The sequence below is a fragment of the Echeneis naucrates genome, chromosome 7 (genome assembly GCF_900963305.1).
Source record: "Echeneis naucrates chromosome 7, fEcheNa1.1, whole genome shotgun sequence".
In the NCBI taxonomy this organism is placed as follows: domain Eukaryota; kingdom Metazoa; phylum Chordata; class Actinopteri; order Carangiformes; family Echeneidae; genus Echeneis; species Echeneis naucrates.
The window spans coordinates 17,538,997-17,559,593 of record NC_042517.1 but is presented as its reverse complement, the minus strand read 5'-3'; the positions used below and the strand labels follow the sequence as shown (position 1 = coordinate 17,559,593).

The following is a 20,597-nucleotide window of genomic DNA, read 5'->3' as shown; positions in this document are numbered from 1 at the left end:
ACAAAGCTGGAGCAAAACAAACTGAGAAAAAAATGAACTAGCCTGAATACTTTCCAAATTGACTGTATATTCCTTTGAAGAGCATTTTTAAAGCAGGGCAGTGAATGATTCCAAATGTGATTTAGTGTAAGCAATGGGGGACAAAATATGCACTCCTTTTTTCCATGGAAAAATACATTTTGAAACAAAGTTTCACTAATGAGCTTCAGCTGTCTCAATTCTCCAAATCTAATTGGGATCTCCAGAGTTACTTTCTCTTTTAGGCTGTAGTAATTCCCTTGTCATGGACAAGGTTTCCTGTCCAAGCCACAGAGGAGGGAGTGTAACCACACAGGAATTTCCTACTCACTATGCGAAGTCCCTTTAATTTGGCAAAATCCGTTTTGTATTCAGTTTCTATAGCTGTCCAGCTTTAGTAGAGCTTTCTTCAGGCCACTAAGGAAAATAGGAATGATTACAGTGGTGCATGACAATTTCATTGTGGATATGTTTCCCTTCAGCATTAAACTATATATTCCCAACTTTTGTAACAAAATTCGAGTGCCGGTTTGATTGTGATGGAATAGAATGCAATGTTATTTATTTTTGTTAAGATGTAACAAGGATTCATTAAATATATTCAGGCACTGATGTACTTGCAGCATAATTAAAGGGATTTGTTTACATGATACAATATACCAAGTGTTTGGCAGGAAAGTTTCATGAAAGTGTATCATTTGAATATTTAGCCTTCTTTGTTTTACTTTGATGTTTTAGGAGATACAGTGGACTTTACTCTATTTAGGCAGGGTTTTTAAATGCACAATGCTGGTAGATGCTGAGGTGTCCTACCTACAATGCAAACTTGTACCTATTTGACTGGGCACTGAGTGTTCTGCTGGAGGCCATTCATGTTTTTTGCTGTATCTTCAGCTTCAGTGGTTTCCTGAACACCTCGGTCCAGTGGCCCTATTTCAATTACCGCATACATTTTAAGCACTATTTCCAACATGCACTATGAACTCTCTAATACACACCTGCCTTATTCCCAGGTATCCAAAGCAACGCTTCAGCTCGTCCATAGCACTCAACCTATGCTACAGCTTTGGCAGAGGACTCCTCTAATAGAACCTCAGGAGAGCAGCTTAGCTGATTAACAAAGCATAGTGTGGAGGTGATTTACAGGTGCTGCATAATGATAGTGCAAATTCAATGAGTGTTAATAACCATCTTCTTTTGTATTATAAATAATATTTCTAGAGGAAGGTACATGGTGAGGTGACAAGATAAGATTCCTTTCATTACATTTGCAGATAGGTAGCTCAAACTGCACAAAAGATTTTTGTGATAAACTTAATTAACCATCAGGTTTAGAGAAACCTTAATTCATTTCTACAGGCTTGCAGTGGCTTAACTGTAAGTGTAACTGCTCTCAAAATCAAAAGCTACCATTACCTCTGTGGTTGTATGCACATCAAATTTAACTTAAAGATAGAGCAACCTTTTATTAGTAGTAGTATTTTAGATATTATAATTATCAATATAATATATAAATAATGTCACTGCCTGAATTGAGATCAACGGAATTTAATTGTTTTGCGGCTTAAAATGGCCTCCTTCGTCTATTTCATACCCTCAATCTTGTCTTTGCTTTATTGGCCCATGAGGACAGGTCAAGTACTGCAATCAACAAATGTCATATGGTGGTCATTTAAGACCTTACAAATTCTCTGTAGGGACGGGCATGTGGGAAATTTCTGCATCTTGCTCAACTACATATGCAGCAACAGTGGCATTGTGGTGTACTGGCTGCCTGCTCTGGCGCATTTATACAGCCAACAGGAGTAACCTCTAGCTGTGAGGAGAGCGCGTCTTTTTGCTGTAGGCAGGGACCAGAAAATAAAGAAAGCAGGAGAGAAGAAATAACAGTTTTGTTTGCAGTTTGACTTGTATGACTATGTGTGGTGGGGGTGGGGGGGGGGGATCACTACTCAACACCCATCACTTACTGGAAGCTTGCTGGCTGGTTCCGTTTTGCAATGCCGGTTACACTGTTCTTGGAAGAGGGTTCACTGGTTTCAAAACTATTGTACATATGCAAGTGTCCAGCAGAAATGAATAACATTCATGTAGCAATAACAGGTTGTGTGAGACTGGACTGAGTTAGCAAAATAAGGCACAGAGATAATGAAGAGGACAAGAGACTGAAGGGAATCTTGAGTTGATTTAAACACCTACAGCATAAATTCAAACTCTTCGGAGTGACATGGTAATAAAACCTACGGATTCCTTCCCTCACCAATCTCTCCACAAAAAATATATATATGAATAAATAAATTCAAGAGGCAAGTGGAGTAACAGTGCGACAGAGAGGGGGAATCAGAGGCAGTTGGGAGTTCACTGCCACCTGTGCAGCAGCCAAGAGTCGCTGGGAAAAAAACCAAACCAGAGAGTTTCTAAATTTATTGCTCCCTGTCTGTGTTCCTCTATCCACCTGTGTCTCTACTTTTTAAGGTTTTAACGCTGAAGATTTGAGTTTTTATCCACATCCATTTTCTTTTAGAAGCTGCAGATTATTCCAAAAGAAAACATAAAGCCATGGCCCTTTTCAGAGTAGTGATTCTTTTCACTATTGGATTTACTCATCTAAGCAGAACTGGCACTGCGAATGCTATTACAGGACTTGAAAAGGGAAATATTCACCTCTTAGTTAATAAATGCTCCATTGCATTCACCAGCTAGTTGCCGATTGTGTTTGTCTGTTGTGTGGTGCTATGCAGGTAGTGCGTGCTTCTTCTTAAAAGATTGAATGTAAATGAGCAAGTGTTGTTAGTTGGATGGGTAGCACAGCTTTTTGCTCAACAAGTTCAGTTCCCGACCTGGGGCCATTCTGTGTGGAGCTTGCATGTTCTCCCCATGCTTGTGTGGGTTTCCTCCCACCATCCAAAGACATCATGTTTGGGTTAACTGGTGACTCTAAGTTACCTGAGTGTGACTAGTTGTGGGTCTCTATCTGTCTCTGTGTGTTGGCCCAGCAATGGACTGGTGACTTGTCCAGGGTGTACCCCGCCCTCACCCAGTGTGAGCTGGGATTGGCTCCAGCAGCCCTGGCGACCTGGAATAAGTGTTTAGAAGATGAGTGAGTGAATGAGTCTCAGTTGGATCCATATTCGCAGGTGTAACATTATATAACGTGCTATTGTGGCAGATGACCCTGATAGTACCTATGTAGCACCTTGGCCAAAAATATGTTCTACTTTATTCAATATTCATTCATTCAATATTCAATATTTGGCGTGTTCATAATGGCATCAACTCCCCTACCTGGTTAAATTTTTTTCAAAATGCTTGGAGGGTAGGTTGTTCCAGACAGATTTAATGATACATTACGTATACATCACATCTGTGTGAGGAATCCCTGTTCCTCTTTTTGGTGGCGGTAGTTTTACGTGACTTGAGCTGTATGTTTGAGGACCACCTTCACGCAGTAGAATGAATCTCTCTTGAGCTCTCTCACACACACACACACACACACACACACACACAACCATACACATACAATTTGTCTCTCTCCCACTCTTCATCTCTCAGGGTGTCACACATATACAGAAACAGACGCTTGTGCGCACACACTTGGGATAACAGAGCAGATGCAAGGGCAGAGTGACTAGTGCAAGACCGAAAAATTAACTCAGACTAGACCTCCTGCAGTTCTTCCTGGTATGTGTTTGTGTGATATTCTGTTATCTTTCAGTATGTAATTTCCATTAGGTGTAGTTTCCAATTACGCTGCACATTGAGGTATATTGTATCTCATTCTAAATGTTATCAGCTTCCATCTGTCTGTGTCTAATGGGGGTGTCAGTGTTAACAGTACCAAGTGCATCACTGCATTTTCTGAGCTCACAACACGTCAGTCTGTTTTCTCTCTATCTAGAGGTTAATCAATTGATCAGTGTTATTGATTAACATGGGCACTTCAAAACAACCTTAAAGCGGAGAGGTTAAGGAAGGTGCAAATCTCTGTAAGCAGGCTGACTTAAACATTGATAGTACACTGCTGAAGGTGATGTGCTTAATAATTGGGTGAAGGGGAACATGTATAATGCTGCTGAGCAGTTGTAACCACGTAGTCATTACCACAACACCATGATTACACCACATTTAACATTTAAATTAATGTTATCAATCAAGCTGATCTAAAGCAGCTTATGTTTCCATTTGACCTTCACATGCAAGTGGCTGTATCTATTTTGGGTTTTCTAATTTGATCTCATCATATATTATCATTTGGTGTCACTATCATCAGAATTAGATGTAGGCCTCAAACAGAGAATAGCCTCAGGCCATTTCTTGGGCCACACCACAGCACCTGGCATCTCAGTTGTATTTTTACATGTCAAGATTATTATATTACGATTATTATAATTAGTATTACTATTTGATCGGACTGTTTTGACTATCCCGTAGAATTTCCATAGGCTCAGTGGCTGCAACTAAAATTTCAGATTTTGCATTGAAATTCTTCATACCCTATAAAGTATTAAGTTAGTTTTTCCCAACAGTGTTGGAGTTGTGTTGCAAATCACTGTGTTTTTGACACCATAAATTATGACTGAAAATATGACTAAGGTTCAGCCTTCTTCTCCATGGTGAGGCACCCAGTGCTAATGTTGACCTTTGGGAGTGGAAAAGTTGAAAGAATGTGACCCCAGGTTACATAATCATTGTAATCAATTCATCATCTGAAGTCTCACCCATGTAAATGAATAAAAGTAGACTATCTTAGGGCAACATGTTGTGTTTGTTGGTGTCTTTGTGTTTTGGGAAGTGCAGACTTTTTTAATGGCCAATTTATTGATTTTGGGGGGGGGGGGGGGGGGGGGACTGAAATCTCTCATACAAAAGTATTGTAACCTTTATGTCAGCACATTGTTGAATCCCCTGTGCTGGCAATTACAGCTGCTGCTTGTTTGTAAGTGTGTTGGTGTATGCACACCTGGATTTTTGCAGTGTATCACATTCTTTTGGGCAGATCCCCTCAGGTGTATGTGAGCTGAAGGTCTGAAACTTCCCCCAAAGACACTGCAGTGTTGTCTTGACTTTTTGCTGCCTGTTCGGGTCGTGCTTTAAGGTGAACTGTCACCCCTGACTCAGGCCATGTGCATTCTGGAATGTATTTTTGAAATGGTAGAGTGTGAATTTCAGCTGTGAGGAAATTTGAACTTGTGTTGACTTGGTTCCCTTCATAACAGGAATTACAATATTGTGCATGAAACAGTAGCTAACAAAGTGAAGCACAGGTTATGCCGTATAAAGGGAAGTATCTACATTTCCACATTAGATTTTGTTATTTCAATCTTCTCCCCTTTGGCTGCACAGGAACTTTAAATAACATTCTCTTATGTTTGCCCCCCTGACAAGTCACACACATTTTTGTAGCATCACATGATCACTTTTTTTTTTTTTTTTTTTTTTTTGTCTATTTCAGCTTTTTTTTTTTTTTTTAAGTAAAATAAATAAATCAAAGAAAATAAATGCATGGGTCATGAGCCACTTACTATGAAAAACCTTTTTGTTGTTGTTGTTGTTATACTTGGAGGTGATTTTTTTTTTTTTTTTTTTTTTTATAAACCATCTGCTCTCACAAGCAGGCCAGAGTAGGGAGAAAGTAAGGAAGAGTGAGATTTGGGGGCGAGATAACAGCTTGATACATGAGAGAATGAAAATGACTGGAGTGTGATGAAGGGAATAGATGTGACTTAGCTGCTCTCAGGAAATCGGCAGCATGCCAAGGACTGTGATGACTGCTTACGTCATTTCTTTTGCAGTAAATGAGGAGTACTCAACCTGTCAAAGAGACATCTGGTCTAAGGGGCTTTTTTTAAGTTTCCTTTTTGCTTTCCATGGATTCTTGCTTCCCCAATCTTCTGAATGTCAGCCAGTCAGGCTGTTTTCTTTTGTCCAATCAAGAAATGTAGCTCCTGGGAACATTCCCGAACTCCTGTGCACCTGACGAGGATTCTGGTTAATGCAGTCATGATGGTTTACCTGGAACTGTAGTTTGTAGTTAAGAAGAAAACCCTTTGTGGTATTAAAAGGGGCTGTGTGTGTGTGTGTTTGTGTTTGCATGTGGTTGCAGAGCTCTTTAAATGACTGAATGAAGTCTTGTGATCTACTTGTGTTTTGGTGTCATGCGATCACAGCTAGTACTGGAGAAATACTCTCATTATCAGCAACTGCTTGACAATGTAGGTGTGCTTCTGTAGGTTAAAATTTAGACAAATCAAAAATTGTGCGCCAGCCCACTCTTCACCAGCCTTCAGTTTGCTGCCTCCATCTTTCCTCATTTCTTGCTGTTGACCTCTTTTCCGTCCTTCCTGTGGAAGGAAAGTAGTGTGGCCAGATTTTGACAGATGATCTGATTCTGGTTTGAAATAATAAGCCAATCCCTAGTAAGTGATAGTGTGACCTTACCATCGACTAATTAGGAATATCATATGACAAACAGCACGCAAGAGAGACTTTCCATCTGTTGTAAAAAAACAAAAACAAAACTTGCAGGCTATGCAGTTAGTTGGCAATTAAGCGACAGTCAGCCAAAACAAATGCTGTGCAGTTTAACAGACCTGCGATAACACTTACCTTCATGAAGGTTATGAAGGCCTGTCTGTATTAAAACTGTATTAAAGAAAATTTCATTTAACATAATGTCTTTCTGGAGCCTATTCACTGCAATAGGCCTATCATTTACAGTAAAGCGCATCTGCAATCTTTTACCTGAATCTTTGATATAAATTTTTTTCCCATGTGATCTAATTTGATCTAATTTTTCTTAATTATTAATAATTCATCTACAATGTGGTAACAATCTGGCACTATCTAAGCTTTGACAAGAGGTACACAGCTTTTGAAAAGTTAGCACAGATGTTCAAACATGCAACATCGCAGTACTTCATATCCTTCATATCCAATCATATCCTCGACAACTAATTAGGATTCATGAAATTTGTGCTGTTTTATGACTGCACGTATGTGTCTCCTGAGGTTGACACATAATGGCTTACATAACCTTAAGTTACCCATGACAACCAACAGGAGTGGATCAGGGAGGGCGTTGTGAGCCAGCAAGATAAAAAGAGAAGAGAGAGGGATAAAGGAAGACGAAGATAAGAGACAATGAGTGGGACAGAACACTGAACAGAAAAACAAAATTGAAAATGTTAACCTTTTCCATGACAGAGCATGAAGCAAAAAACAAAGCAATTTGCCTTATACTCACTCCTCTTCCAGTAACACTAAATACTCCAGAATACCACATCCTCCATGTTACCAAAACAATACAGGAAATGGCAATGAATTAGTGACTCAGATGCTTAATAATATTTAGAACAGCTTTGCTATGTTTGCTGTTCCAGGCGAGGTCAAGGTTTTTACAAAGATATACGCAAAATTGCCCAGAAGTGCAATGAAATGATCAGGTCCAGACAACATAAGCTTGTATTTGTTTAAGTACTAAAAAGTAAAGAATAAAAGAGCATGAAGTCAGATGAGGTAGCAATAGGCAATGCATTTAAAAACCACATGGTACTTACAATTTCTATTACATCATAATACAACTCTGTTTTCTGGAGAGGGATTCTATTAACAGTCGTTTGGGTTTACACAGAGCACTGGCCTTTGTCTGAATACTGAACTCAGACTGCCTGTGGTTCTGTTCAATATTTAAACTGAATTATCCCCCGAGGATGAGGATTGGATTAGCTTCTGAGCATTACTGGTAAAATACTCGAATAAACTCCAACAGTCTTCAAGGATCAGTGTTTGACTCCAAAATGCTCTACATGCTCAGTGTGAAATGTGTCAGTGGTGGTTTTTGAAGATCTGTACACATGTGTGTAGCATAACTTGAATGGTCTTGGAATTTAGTAATGAATATCACGCTAACACACTCAAAGAGAAGGAGACAACTGCAAATGATATTCAAATGTCTGACAATAGCAGTTTATTCAGTGGCTAAAGATAGCACATATCTTAGATAGGGTGAAATGGCAATACATTAATTTGCGTGTGTGAGTGTTGATCCACAATAGCCTCAGAGCTTCTCAGCATCACTTTCAGAGGGTCATTGGAGGTATTAGTACACATCAGTTGAGGTTCCATAATCATTCAAAAATAACACTTGTTTAATATGTTTAGGGGAAAAAATCTGCCTGCATCAAGTCAGACATCTATAACCTTTATCCCCCTCTCATCCTAAACATCCTCATTAGATCAATACACTCAGATTACAGCATTTTATTATGCTGGATTTAGAGCTATCGTTTTCAGTAATTGCCTGTTAACTTTCCAATAAGGTGTTGCAGGTGGTTCATAAATCATGTATGGCCAATTTAAAGCATTGCATTACTGATATTGTCCTTACTAAGCTTTTATAGTCACATTCTGTTTGGAAAAACGGTAGAACGTTCAGGACCATATTGTGTTGCAGTAATCACGTGAATATTGCACAGTAGCTGCATCCATCATACCCTCTTTCGTGGAGTCTGTGTGTGTTACTAATATGAAATGGCAGCAAAAATGACCCTTCCTGAGAGTGACAGTTTGAAACCCTGAGAGCAATGGTTCCATGTATTGTATGTGTGGTGTGTCTTTTCACACAGAAGCCATTTCTGCTGGCATGGGGGAAGAAAATGCTTTGCTGCTCTTATCAGGATGCTAGCAGAACGCGACCAATCACCTCCCACTGCTGAGCTATCAATGTGCGGTTAATTGCCTTTCTGTGTGTGCTTGGGGGTGGGCGTATGGTTGCTTGCTTGCTTGCTTTTGTGTGTGTGTGTGTTTTTTTTTTTTTTTTTTTGTGGCTTTTTTTTTTTTTTTTTTTTTTTTTTTTTAATAAACATGTGGGGTGCCTTTTTCCTATTTAACTCAGTTATAGGGGAGTATGGTGGAGGATGTGTGTTTGGAATTGTCCCAGTGAGCCTGTGATCCATCATTCAGGTTGTTTACTTCAATGAAAAACAAACGCAGGTGACATAAAGTGATTCAAACCACAGTACTCAGAGATAGCAGCAGAGAGATGAAGGGGGAGATCGAAGGAAGGGCAGATAAGTGGACAGATAGAGAGATGTGCAGAGGGGAGGAGAGAGAGGGAGAGAGAGAGAGAGGTGGGCTGTACTTGGCATGCAGACAGTGAGAGCTATAGAGGACAAGGTCGTTCAAGGTCCTGTGTCATGCTTCATGGGTTACAGTGGGGGTTTGTGATAGGATGAGGAGTGGGTGTGCACATGATACACAACTACATGTGTATCATGTACTTGTGTCTCAATGTAAATCTGTGTGTGTGTGTGTGTGTGTGCGCGCGCGTGTGTTCAGCACTAATGGCCTTGTGTTGTAGCTTCAGCTTCCTCTAAACTCCACATCTCTCGTGTCTAATTGCATTTGTCACAGTTTGTAGCTGTGAATACCTCAACACTAACCACAACTCCAGTCCATCCTTTTTTTTTTGATGAAAGAGGAACTGGAACTGTATGCCTGCCACTTTGTGTAGCGCCCATCTCTGTGCTTGAAAAATATCATCCCTGTGACCCTTAATAATTGATTCAGAAGTATCTCATAGAAAGGACAAGGAGCTGAAGAGGCTCAGTGGAATACTATACACATTATTTACACAGTAGAGCTATACATTTGAAAGACTTGAAGGGAAGATGCCAACTTCGGAAAATATGTTTCTGATGCAGGACTGGATCATACACCAGAAGCCCTCCAACATTTTTCCATCATATGGCCCCTCTTGAATGCATCTGTGTTGATTGATTGATTGATTGATGAGTGTAGGTTAAAGTTCCCACATAGCTACTAGTCTCTATTTCTGCAAGCCAGGCAGTTTGTATAAAACAAGATGAATGTGATGGGAACTGTAATACAATTACGAGAGACAAATCGCATCCTTGATGTTTCTAGCTCAGCAGTATTGCACACGCATACGCCCAGTAATGCACACACTGGCAGAAGGTGTGTGGATCATATTGGCATCGCTTTAAGATAGATGTTGATTGGATTAATAGCCAGAGATTGTGCCGTTGAATTTATTTTTCCCCAGGCAGTGGTCCTCATTCGGGCTCCATTGTGCCAGAACATTTCTCCCAATAAAGAAGCAATCTGTGATTCTCTCAGTGACCCTGCAAGTTAATCCAGGAGTTATGGACAAATGGTCCCCCAAGTAAAGCAACAAAACAGTCCTTTATTTAGAGGTCACTCCATGCATTTGCAAAGTAAGAGTGCAGTTGTGTTCATGTGCAGAAATGTGAACCACATCCTTTCTGTTTTCTGTTCTGCAACACCACAATTCACTTTCTGTGATTTGAGTGGCAAAAGCAACAAGCTGTGGAGGTGTACAACTCTATCACATAAAATACAAGCACTCACCAACATGATGTGAAGGCGTACTCATTTCTTGTGCATGATGTTGGCGTTGCTGATCATCATATGAAATGCACAAAATAGCACATTCCAATAACCACAGTGATTCGTTTCCATAAAATGGCATTGTGGTTGAAAGTTCTCATGCTTTTCTTCCAAGGCTCTGCTGCATTCACACGCTCACTTCACCATTACTGAAGACATTAAAGAAACTATATTCTCAACATAATGCATATTAGATAATGGCTGAAAATGCAACAAAAGATTAGCATGCACAGAAGAAAGATTCATATCAGATTTATTATTTCAGTCTCTTTAAATAAGTTGGAGCTTCATCATTCTTCTTCTACCCCCCTAATCATACATTAACTATTCAATAGTTGGCTCTTTTGAATTATCTCCCTTGGTGTTGGGGGAAATCCCCTGCAGTGACTCACCAAGGTGGATAATCACTTCGGGACAGATGAGGCTGCCTACTCTAGAGTTAGTCAAAGGTTAACTTCCATGAACATCAGGATATTTACGATTTTATTTTATTTTATTTATTTATATTTTTAAACAAGGAGGAGAATGCTGGTCATGAGAGATGGCAAAAATGGAAACAGAAATAAAGCTCTATCTCTGTGTGTTTCTTCCCTCTGCCCACAGTGAATGAATATGTGTTCATGGTCCAAGCCAGAGGGATCCAGATCAGAGAGAACGTGAGGAACATCGGGGCTCAGGTCCTGGAGCAGGTGGTGAGAGGGGCTTACAGCATCAATGGCACAGGTGAAGACACGTGTGTGCCAGCCTCACTTTTGGTCTTAACCTTGTGAACAGAGATTATGTAGTTAAGATAGTAGTGGTGCACAAGAGGGGAAAAGATAGGAAACAAGGATAGGAAAACAGTGGAGACCACCTTGGTCCCACAGGTAAAGCAGCTTTTGATTGTGGTGTTGATTGTTGTTTATTTGTGTAATTCCAGATTATGCCTATGACTTCAATTTGAGTGAGAGCGATGCTCCCCCCACCACATACCTTCCTGAGGGCTTCACCTACCTCCCGTCACAGGTTTGCCCTGAAAAGCTGCCCTCCATGAGTGAGTACAATCTTTAAGTAATGACTGAAAGTTTTGATTTTGTGCTTTGCTTTGATCCCGACTCCATATTTAAGCACAAGTTGATTAAAATATCTTCTTGGTTAACATTTGATCATTCTAAGTAATGCTGCTCTGGTTTTCTTGGCCCAGTGAAATGTTTCTCTCACTGAGTTTCATTGTGCCTATGTACATATTTGAGCTAATGAATGGTGAAATGGGTGAGTTACTGTTTTTCTTTCAGCCTTGATTGATGAAGCATGCAAATGTGTTCTAATAGCAAAAAAGCATTCCTCAGAAATTTTAGACTTTGACAAATGTTGTTTCTTCTCCTCCTCCCTCTCTTTACACGCCTCTTCCTATTTGACTTGGCACTCTCCTTATCGAAATCTCATTATCATTTCCTTTCCTTTTTTATCTAAACTGTCATCTTACTCAAATGGATTTGATCTCTTTTTCTCTCTTTATCTTTCTTCCTCACTGCCATTGCTCTTTGTACCTCATACCCCCCCCCCACACTCCCACCCATCATACACATACAATCTGCACCATACATGTACACATGCACATACACACATATATACACACACAGAGGGCAGGTTGGAGGTGAACATGAGCGAGGTATCCCTGGAGGAGGTGGAGAGATCCTTGTTGGAGGAAGACCTTGGAATGGCCCTGGGAGGATACTGGAAGCCAAAAGACTGTTTACCTCGCTGGAAGGTAAGTGTGACATTGTTAAAATGAGCGTTCACTGAAAAGCAAGGTTGAATATGTGGATGGATGGGTCAAGGACTCGATCAAAATTTGGGAGTAATATGTTTATGAGCACTTTCCATCATCATCAACGAACACTAAAACAGAACGAATTATATGTAAATATGTGTATTATTATTATTATATGTATGACTGTTGTTGTTTACAGAGGCAGTTGCATATATGTGCTTTATTTGCACTGTGTATTGCACAGGAGGTCTTTATGTTATTAGGCCACGTTTAATCAGCTAAAATGGCCTGATTTAAAAGCTATTTGAAGGCCAGATAGCGGAAGGAGGACTGAAGAATCACATATTTGTTGTATTTATTGTAAATATCTCACTGGAAAACTGCTTTTACTGATGGAGTCCAAACAGTTCTATAACCAAGGAGGAAAAATAAGATGAATATCTGTGTTTCTGTTTGGAAACAAACATTCCTGTAAAGGTTTCATTATGTAATCAAATGACACCTGATTATTGCTTTGAGCTTCACAGTGTGCTACAGCTAAAATCTGTAAACTCTAGCAAATCCCAGTGACTCTTCAGAGATAATTGCATTGCAAACTACAGGAGTGTTTTTAACTGTAACACCAGAAACATAATATCCCGGTGAGTCTCTTTTGGTTCACCAGCTTCCTCTGCCATGTCCCCCAATTTTATCACTCTCTGTTTTTTGTCCAACGGTGAAATCATGCCTGCCATCTGTCTGTCTGCCTCCCACACCCATTTGCCTAGGGTGGCTGTGTACATTCTGACAACTCCATCTCTCTCTTTCTCTCACTAACCAGTAATATCTCTCTGTTACTAACATTAGTCCACTCACCTCTTTTCAGTTCCTTTTGCTTTTTGTTGCTTCATGTGACACATTTGCCTTTTATTGAGCTTCAAAAGATTTCCTTTAAAAGGGGAAAAAACCATCAGAGCTACCACTCTGTTTGGGGAAAAAATAAATGCCTTTCGCAGACATTTAGGGCTGCTGTGCCTCAGTGATTGATGAATGTCAGATCTCATCGTAAAAATAACATTTCAAGAACCTGCCTCCAAAAATGAATCTACCACAACTCATGGTACTTAGTGTTTTTTGTATTTTGGTGCCTTGCGTCACGCTCCCAATTGACCTGCGCTGAGAAATCATGACATTCACGGACAATTTGTACAAATTGTTCAGTTAATGTACTCTGTGTGTCCTTCATGATGTAAAAATAGAGTATATACAACTCATTTCTTTGGGTGACATTTTTATATATTTATTTGTCCTACTCCAATTTTTGTTTCTAGGTGGCAATCCTAGTCCCATTCAGGAACCGACATGAACATTTACCCATCCTCATGAGACACCTGGTGCCAGTGCTGCAGAAACAGAAACTCCAGTTTGCCTTCTATGTGATAGAGCAGGTATGCACTCACACACATTTTGAATCATTTGCAGGGATGAATGGATTCACCTTGGTGAATGCAGTTGCAGGAAGGGCATCTTGCTCTCAGGTGGTAATGTTGTTAGCACTTTGCTGTAGATCTAAGCATTTTTTTTTTCCTTATTTATTTATTTATTTTTTTTTTTTTACTCCAGGGGGGCACAGAGCCATTTAACCGAGCCATGCTGTTCAACGTGGGCTACAAGGAGGCGATGAAGGACCTTGACTGGGACTGTCTGGTGTTCCATGACGTGGATCACCTCATGGAGAATGACAGGAACTACTATGGCTGTACAGACATGCCCCGGCACTTTGCCGTCAAGCTTGACAAGTACTCATACATGTGAGTCTTGACTCTGTCTCCAGGGGTACATACAGTAAATATATTCCTTACTTAAAAATTAATATGTATAACTGTCCCTCGAAGGCTGCCGTATAATGAGTTCTTCGGCGGCGTCAGTGGCCTGACGGTGAAGCAGTTCCAAAAGATTAATGGATTTCCTAATGCATTCTGGGGCTGGGGAGGAGAGGACGATGACCTCTGGAACAGGTTAGGAGAGCTTTTGTTTCTGTGTTTTTCTTCCCCCTCCACCTTTGCCACCCACCACCTCTGCAGCTCAGCTTTACACACTCGGGGCATCCAGTATGCTCTATATCTCTGATAGTGTTGTGGCTCTTGTGGCTTTTAATATTTTGTACAGTCTGTAAATCTCTCTCCTCCATTTGCACAGTTTTGTAACAGAATGTAAAACAGAATATCTGTGAATATACTGTGGATATTGTGAATTAATGAGATAAAAATTTGTGTAGGGTGCAGTATGCCAATTTCTCAGTCAGTAGACCACACGGAGAGCAAGGACGCTATATGTCAATACCACATCACCATCGTGGGGAAGTCCAGTTCCTTGGGAGGTTAGTGTCTACGTGTGAAGTGCTCATTCACACACAAAAACGCACTCTCACACACACTTAAAGGCTGAAGCTGATAATTGGAGGGAGGCTTAGGCTCATGTGATGTAAGCCAGTCACATGAAAAGCCAGAGCAGTGACTTTGAGAGAATTGAAACTCTTTTAAAGACTTTGCATGTGATATGCTTGTATGCTTCAGGGCTGAATTCCACTCATGCTCTCCCTGCTCATATTTGAAGTTACTCAAACAGCCCAGGGAGGTGGTGCTCTGCAAAATCAATGTGCTTACGTAAATCTTATTTGAAATAGTCATGATTAATGCAGTTTAGTGATCTGCTGGTGAACCCATGAGTCCCAGTGTCATTCCCTTTTTGAAAGACTGTCAGATATGCTGTCAATGTTAGTCTTAGCATGTAGTAAAACTGACAAAACGTGTTCCTCATATGACCTCATCATGAATTAATGCTTTGGTGCCGCTTAAAAACTCCTCTCTCCCTCCCTCTCTGCTGTTTACGTCTCTTCCTTCATTTACCAACTGATTGTTCTTTCCTGCAGGTATAGTCTACTACGCCACTCAAAGGAAAGGCAGAAAGTGGATGGTCTTAACAACCTGAACTACTCCCCCATAGTGTCCAGGAGGCCTCTCTACACCAACATCACAGTCAGCTTGAGCAGAAAGCTTGCGCCCATAGCTGACTACTGATGCAGCCACAGCTGGACTGCAGGCCACCAGGGAATCAAAGTCCTCTGGGACATCAGCCATATCTCACCAGTTGCAGCACTGCTTAGGACTTTTTGGTTGATTAATTCTTCGCTTTGTTTCTTTTGTTTGTATGCAAAAAAACAACAAAGACTCAAATAAGTGTGTTGGATAAATCATATAAAAGAAATTAGGGATAAATGTTGCACATGCTTGTGCTACAGTCCATCACTCCTCTCATCTGGGCTTATCTAGTCTTTAGTCTCCACATGCCTTTTGCACCATTTTGGCCTTCAGCATCCATTCATTCATCTTCATCTTAATTCAAGTTCAGCCCTACACTATTGTGCTTTTTAAAATAATATATATATCAGTATAGACCGTGATACACACACATACATGCAGTCACAACAGTTTGACCTACATGTGCTGACGTGGTCACTGAGGCTTTGATTTTACTTTGCTTTTGCACTTACTATTGTCACAAAATGCAGTTAGCATGTGAAAACATTTGCACACAATTCCCCTCCTCTCTCTCCCCCCCCCCCCACACACACACACACACACACACACACACACACCAAAAAGCAACTTGCAACTTTAAGCGAGCTAATTCTTGCAGCGGGTTCTGCAGAAGGTATGCCAAATCTATCTATGTAAGAGAAGCGAGCAAGAGAAATTAAATAGACAAATGTTTTCATATATATATACGTGTGTGTGTGTGTGTGTATATATATATATATATATATATATATATATACACATATATACATATATATACGTGAAATAGTGTGTCCTAAGTTTGGAGAATATTAAGTCCTTAATCATCTCTTGCCAACTATATTTGTCCCGTGAACATACCACTTTAAAGACTGTGATGTTTGTGTTTGCATAGTTGCAGTTGATGGTCTGTCTGCCTGCAAGTGGCTATATGTAGGAGAGCAATGCTCACTCTGTTAGCAATAAGCTGTGGTATCAGACAGCAGAACTTAGACCTGACTTCCTCACCATACAGATGCAGTAGCCCAGGTGCTAGCATACCCTTATAGGACAAGGGAGGAGGAGTGACTGTGTATGCAAACTTCACATTCAGCACACCTTTGCTTAGGAAAACATGCCACCCTTTCGAAACGTGTGTGTGTGTGTGCCCGTTTGTGTCCATATTTGTGTGTATATAAGGGAGGGAGAGCTATGCAAATAGCCCATGCGTATTTTCTTGTTAGAGCAAGGTCTACGGGATGAACTCCAGGAGACACCCCTGGAACTGTGACTGAACTGACCGTAGACCTCACTTTGTGTGCATTGCGTAAGTCCAGGCTGGGGGAAGATAAGTAGTCGCCATTTTTTATTTTTTGGTCCCGTATCCTTATTGTTTACTCACCTTCATTTTCACACACAAGAATTGGAGGTCGAAAATACTTGATTGCTGTCACTGTCACTGGTGTTTACAGAAGCTTTTGCTTTGTTATTTTGCAGATGGTCTAGTGTTTGTAATCGTGTTAGACAGCCTTCCCTCACTGTGGGTGCTGTGAAATCTCACAACAACCACCTATCTATGGCTGCCTTTAATTTTTTTTTTAAGTGACACTTCTTTATCTAGACTTGGATAGAGAAAAAACAGATTTCAATGTTTATCTGAAATGTCAGGTGATAAACTGCAGATCACCTCTGTTAGCTTGTAGCCAGGTTTTGACCAGAGCATTTCTTTGTGCGAATCAGACTACATTTTTGATCACAGCTGCGTTTTTGTTTGACAGCATGCAGCCCAACTGTGCATCAACATGGACTCAGCATTCTAGCAGTTCCCTTGCTAATTTGTGTTTGATAATGTTGAGTAAAACATCCCAATACTGTAAACCTAGATCCTATCAAAAAACACACATACACACACACACACACACACTACCCCCCCAAAAAGAGAAAAAAAATCAACAGAAAAAAAATTTAAATAACAACACATACACATACAGACACTTTCTCCCCACTGGGTGTCCTCTAGTAATGCAGCTGCATCATTTCACACAAATCGCCTTGTATACATTTCTTAAGATGTATCTTTTGGGGAAAAGTGGGTGGTTGACAAACTGTTGTGTTCCCACAAAGAAATAGAAAGTAAAGAGGCTGGACCTCATTTTATTTATTTGATCTTTTATGAATTATTTTCTGAAATTATTTCTTCTTTATTTTTCTCGCAGTTGAAATGATGAATTAGTGGGAGAAATATGACAGGCTGTGTTAGATGCACTGAAACTTGTGGTTATGTGTATTTGTGTGGGTTTGTGAGACTCAAGCCTGTGCAAGTGGGGAGCTACCCCATCTCATCTACAGACTTTCTCCTTTGAGATGATAGAAAGCTTTGTTTCGATGAAATGGAACGGGACCCGAAGCCCAGTGTATGTATTAATCTGCTGAAACATACGTGTTGGAGGATGCCATTTTGTGTGACGACCACAGGAAGAGCAAGACGGCTAATCAGAAAATGCTAGCGCTCACCGTCTTTCACTGAGCACCTCCTTTTATTCTAATTGATAATCAATGGTGCTGACCTTCCAGAGCTCCTTTTGAGGGAGTTTCTTCATACGTGCTTGCTAGAACCAGTAATGACATCATAAAAGCTGGTATCGACAAGCGAGAAATCCGTTCAGCTCTCATTCACCTCCTATCTGTACATAAGCAGCAAAGCTATTCAGTTGTTTTCTTTCTATATCCGCTCATTTGTCAACCCGATGCCTTCTCATCCTGCCAGTTATTTTTAATATGTATTTGGTGTTCTGGTTCGTAGCAGCAAGCAGAAGCACGTGTTTACCTCCTAGACAGTCGCTCAGGAGGTGCTCATTGAAAGTCATGGACAGTAGCAGCGTTTATCTTAAGTTTTCTTTTCCATGTGCGTTTGAGTGAAATGGCTAAACCTTACAGAGGTCTAACTGTCCTCCATCTGGATTTTGACTTTTTTTTTTTTTTTTTTTTCATTTTGTTTTCCAGCACTGATAAGAACATGATTTATATCAACCTAGCCATGAACAACTCGCTGGTTCTTTTCTAGTTCTTGACACTTACATGATTACACTGTATTTATCTTTTTTCTTTTCATTGCTTAAAATTAAAAGCTAGATGGACATATACCAAAAGCCAAATGCTTTTAGTCATCAGGTGAAGATTCAGACCACAAGGGACCTCTCTATTATGAGACCCTCCTACCACTGATCTGAGGGTCGGTGTTCGGCTCCAGACCCCAACAATGTTGAACGAGCAGCTTCATCACAACAAATTCAAAAAATTCAAAAAATGTGTTTTCCATGACATCTTTGTACACTAGAAGATTCAGTAACAGGGACAAATCAGTCTATTGCTTTTATCTGAAAGAGGAAATCTTGTGTTTTCAGTGAGCTCGTCCTGTTTCTGTTTCTGTTTATTTTTAACACCCATTCAGACCAAGCCTGCTGCTCACTGAGAGGCTTCCTTGTACCATAATCTCATCAACTCTGATCCATTCTGTGCCAGTTTAAATGAAGGGACCATCTTTTGGGCATCTGACAAGACTGGCAGCCTTAAAGCTTCTTAATTTATTGCTGTGATTTTTCACTCAAGGTTATATATATATATATATAATATATATATATATATATATATATATATATATATATATATATATATATATATATATATATATATATATGCTTATATATATATATATATATATATATATATATATATATATATATATATATATATATATATATATATATATATATATAAGCAAAAACATTTAAATAAAGAAATGCATATCAACCTATTGATCATGGTAAATGTTGTGTGTAGTGTTTTAGAAATTCTATAAGGTCTTAAATTACTACAGATGCTAGCATTACGAACAAGGCTTTGGAGGAGTTTGACTGGCGGGGGGGGCGGTTATCTGGTGCCATTTGAAGTGCTAGTGAAGCTTACACAGCAACATCAATGTTTTTACATCACTGCTTCCCAGCACAGCCTTTTTTTAAAAATTAAAATGATTCTTATCTTATAAATTTTAGATTCCTCTCACAATCTCAGAGGCGTTGTGCATTCCAGAGGCCTCCCTGTACTCCCTAATATGCTGTAGCTGTAGGAGAGAGGTACCACAGCAGACATGGGCAACCCTCTTTAGACGAACTTCAGTGTCACCTTCTCTGCCTGTATTGTCTCTCTGATACCGACAGCAGTTGGGATTAAGGTGCAGGTCAGAGGAAAGCACTGCAGGATAGCGACGTGTCAGCCAAAAACACCATATGCTTACAATGCAATGAAACAGGCACCCAAACCAGCGACACAATCCACTCCAAAATTTACACGATTACTTTTTTTTTTTTTTTTTTTTTTTATGAAATCAAACTACTTTAAAAAAAAAATAAATAAAAAAAAATGGATTACAGATTGCTAAATTAGAAAAATCTATCTTCTCTGATTGTAAGGAGAGAAATTCTCCCTGAATTGAAGCCATGTGAAGCCACTTGTCAAAACTTGATGTCAGCCTTACGTGGATCTGTTTGTGTATCGGCATATTATCTTTTGATTATTGAAATTTGTATGATGGAGATTTTCTTTTATACCATCATTGTTATTGTCAAAGTACACCAATAAAACTTGTAAACATACGCTACCTCTCTCCTGTTTGTGTGTGCATTTAAAACTTCTACGATTTCTGAATTAGCTGTTTCTGCCAATACGCTTTTCTCAGATTGGTTTGTGACTGTTTTTAGAAGATTCGTTAAGGTTTATCTATCAACACTATTTCTGCACTCAAAGGGAAGCAGGTGCACGCTGGCATGTTTTCCGTAAAAAGACGGTTTACACTTTAACATAACGTTGGGTACAAATTGGCACCAGAGCGTAGGGCTGCCAGTGCAGGATCATACTGTGGTTTCAACTGCTCTCAATCTCTGTAGCCCTCATATGCTTTAAAAGGGAATTGCAGTAGACTGGGAGATGGGAGGTGGGTGTGTCCAAATGGATGTTATGGAAACATTTCTCTTCTTTCTTTTTTGTTATTCTCATTGACTTTATACTACGACCTAACTTGCTGTAGTTCTCCATTGGTATCAGAGTTAGGAATATCAATATATACTCTTAGTCATGGGAGTGAATCAGTGCATGTGCGGTCATGGAGTTTTTGCATAGCAGGCAGGGATATAGACAGCATCACATCCCCCTCTTCAACACTCCACTCAGACAAAGGGTCATTGTCTGCGCTTTTGCCTCACACACCAAGGCCATGGCTCTTGTGATCCACAACTGGTGACAAAATCCCTGCATCTGGACAACAGATCCTTCAGTTTTAGTACAGTCCTTTCAATCGGCCAACTTTC

General features: G+C 39.9%; 1 protein-coding gene across 2 annotated transcripts in view; it reads left to right on the top strand.

Annotated features, from left to right (window-relative positions):
- The window catches only part of b4galt5 (UDP-Gal:betaGlcNAc beta 1,4- galactosyltransferase, polypeptide 5), a 28,075-nt gene extending 9,236 nt beyond the window's left edge, over nucleotides 1–18,839 (top strand). The window contains exons 2-10 of one of the 2 annotated variants that reach the window (XM_029505774.1): nucleotides 11,050–11,179; nucleotides 11,241–11,245; nucleotides 11,366–11,479; nucleotides 12,069–12,196; nucleotides 13,510–13,626; nucleotides 13,802–13,989; nucleotides 14,074–14,196; nucleotides 14,457–14,558; nucleotides 15,111–18,839. In XM_029505774.1, coding sequence (XP_029361634.1) covers nucleotides 11,050–11,179; nucleotides 11,241–11,245; nucleotides 11,366–11,479; nucleotides 12,069–12,196; nucleotides 13,510–13,626; nucleotides 13,802–13,989; nucleotides 14,074–14,196; nucleotides 14,457–14,558; nucleotides 15,111–15,258 — 1,055 coding nt within the window. In that variant the 3' untranslated portion in view covers nucleotides 15,259–18,839. The remainder of the gene's footprint in view (nucleotides 1–11,049; nucleotides 11,180–11,240; nucleotides 11,246–11,365; nucleotides 11,480–12,068; nucleotides 12,197–13,509; nucleotides 13,627–13,801; nucleotides 13,990–14,073; nucleotides 14,197–14,456; nucleotides 14,559–15,110) is intronic. The other variant, XM_029505773.1, reaches the window with a different exon arrangement.
- Nucleotides 18,840–20,597: the final 1,758 nt, after the last annotated feature.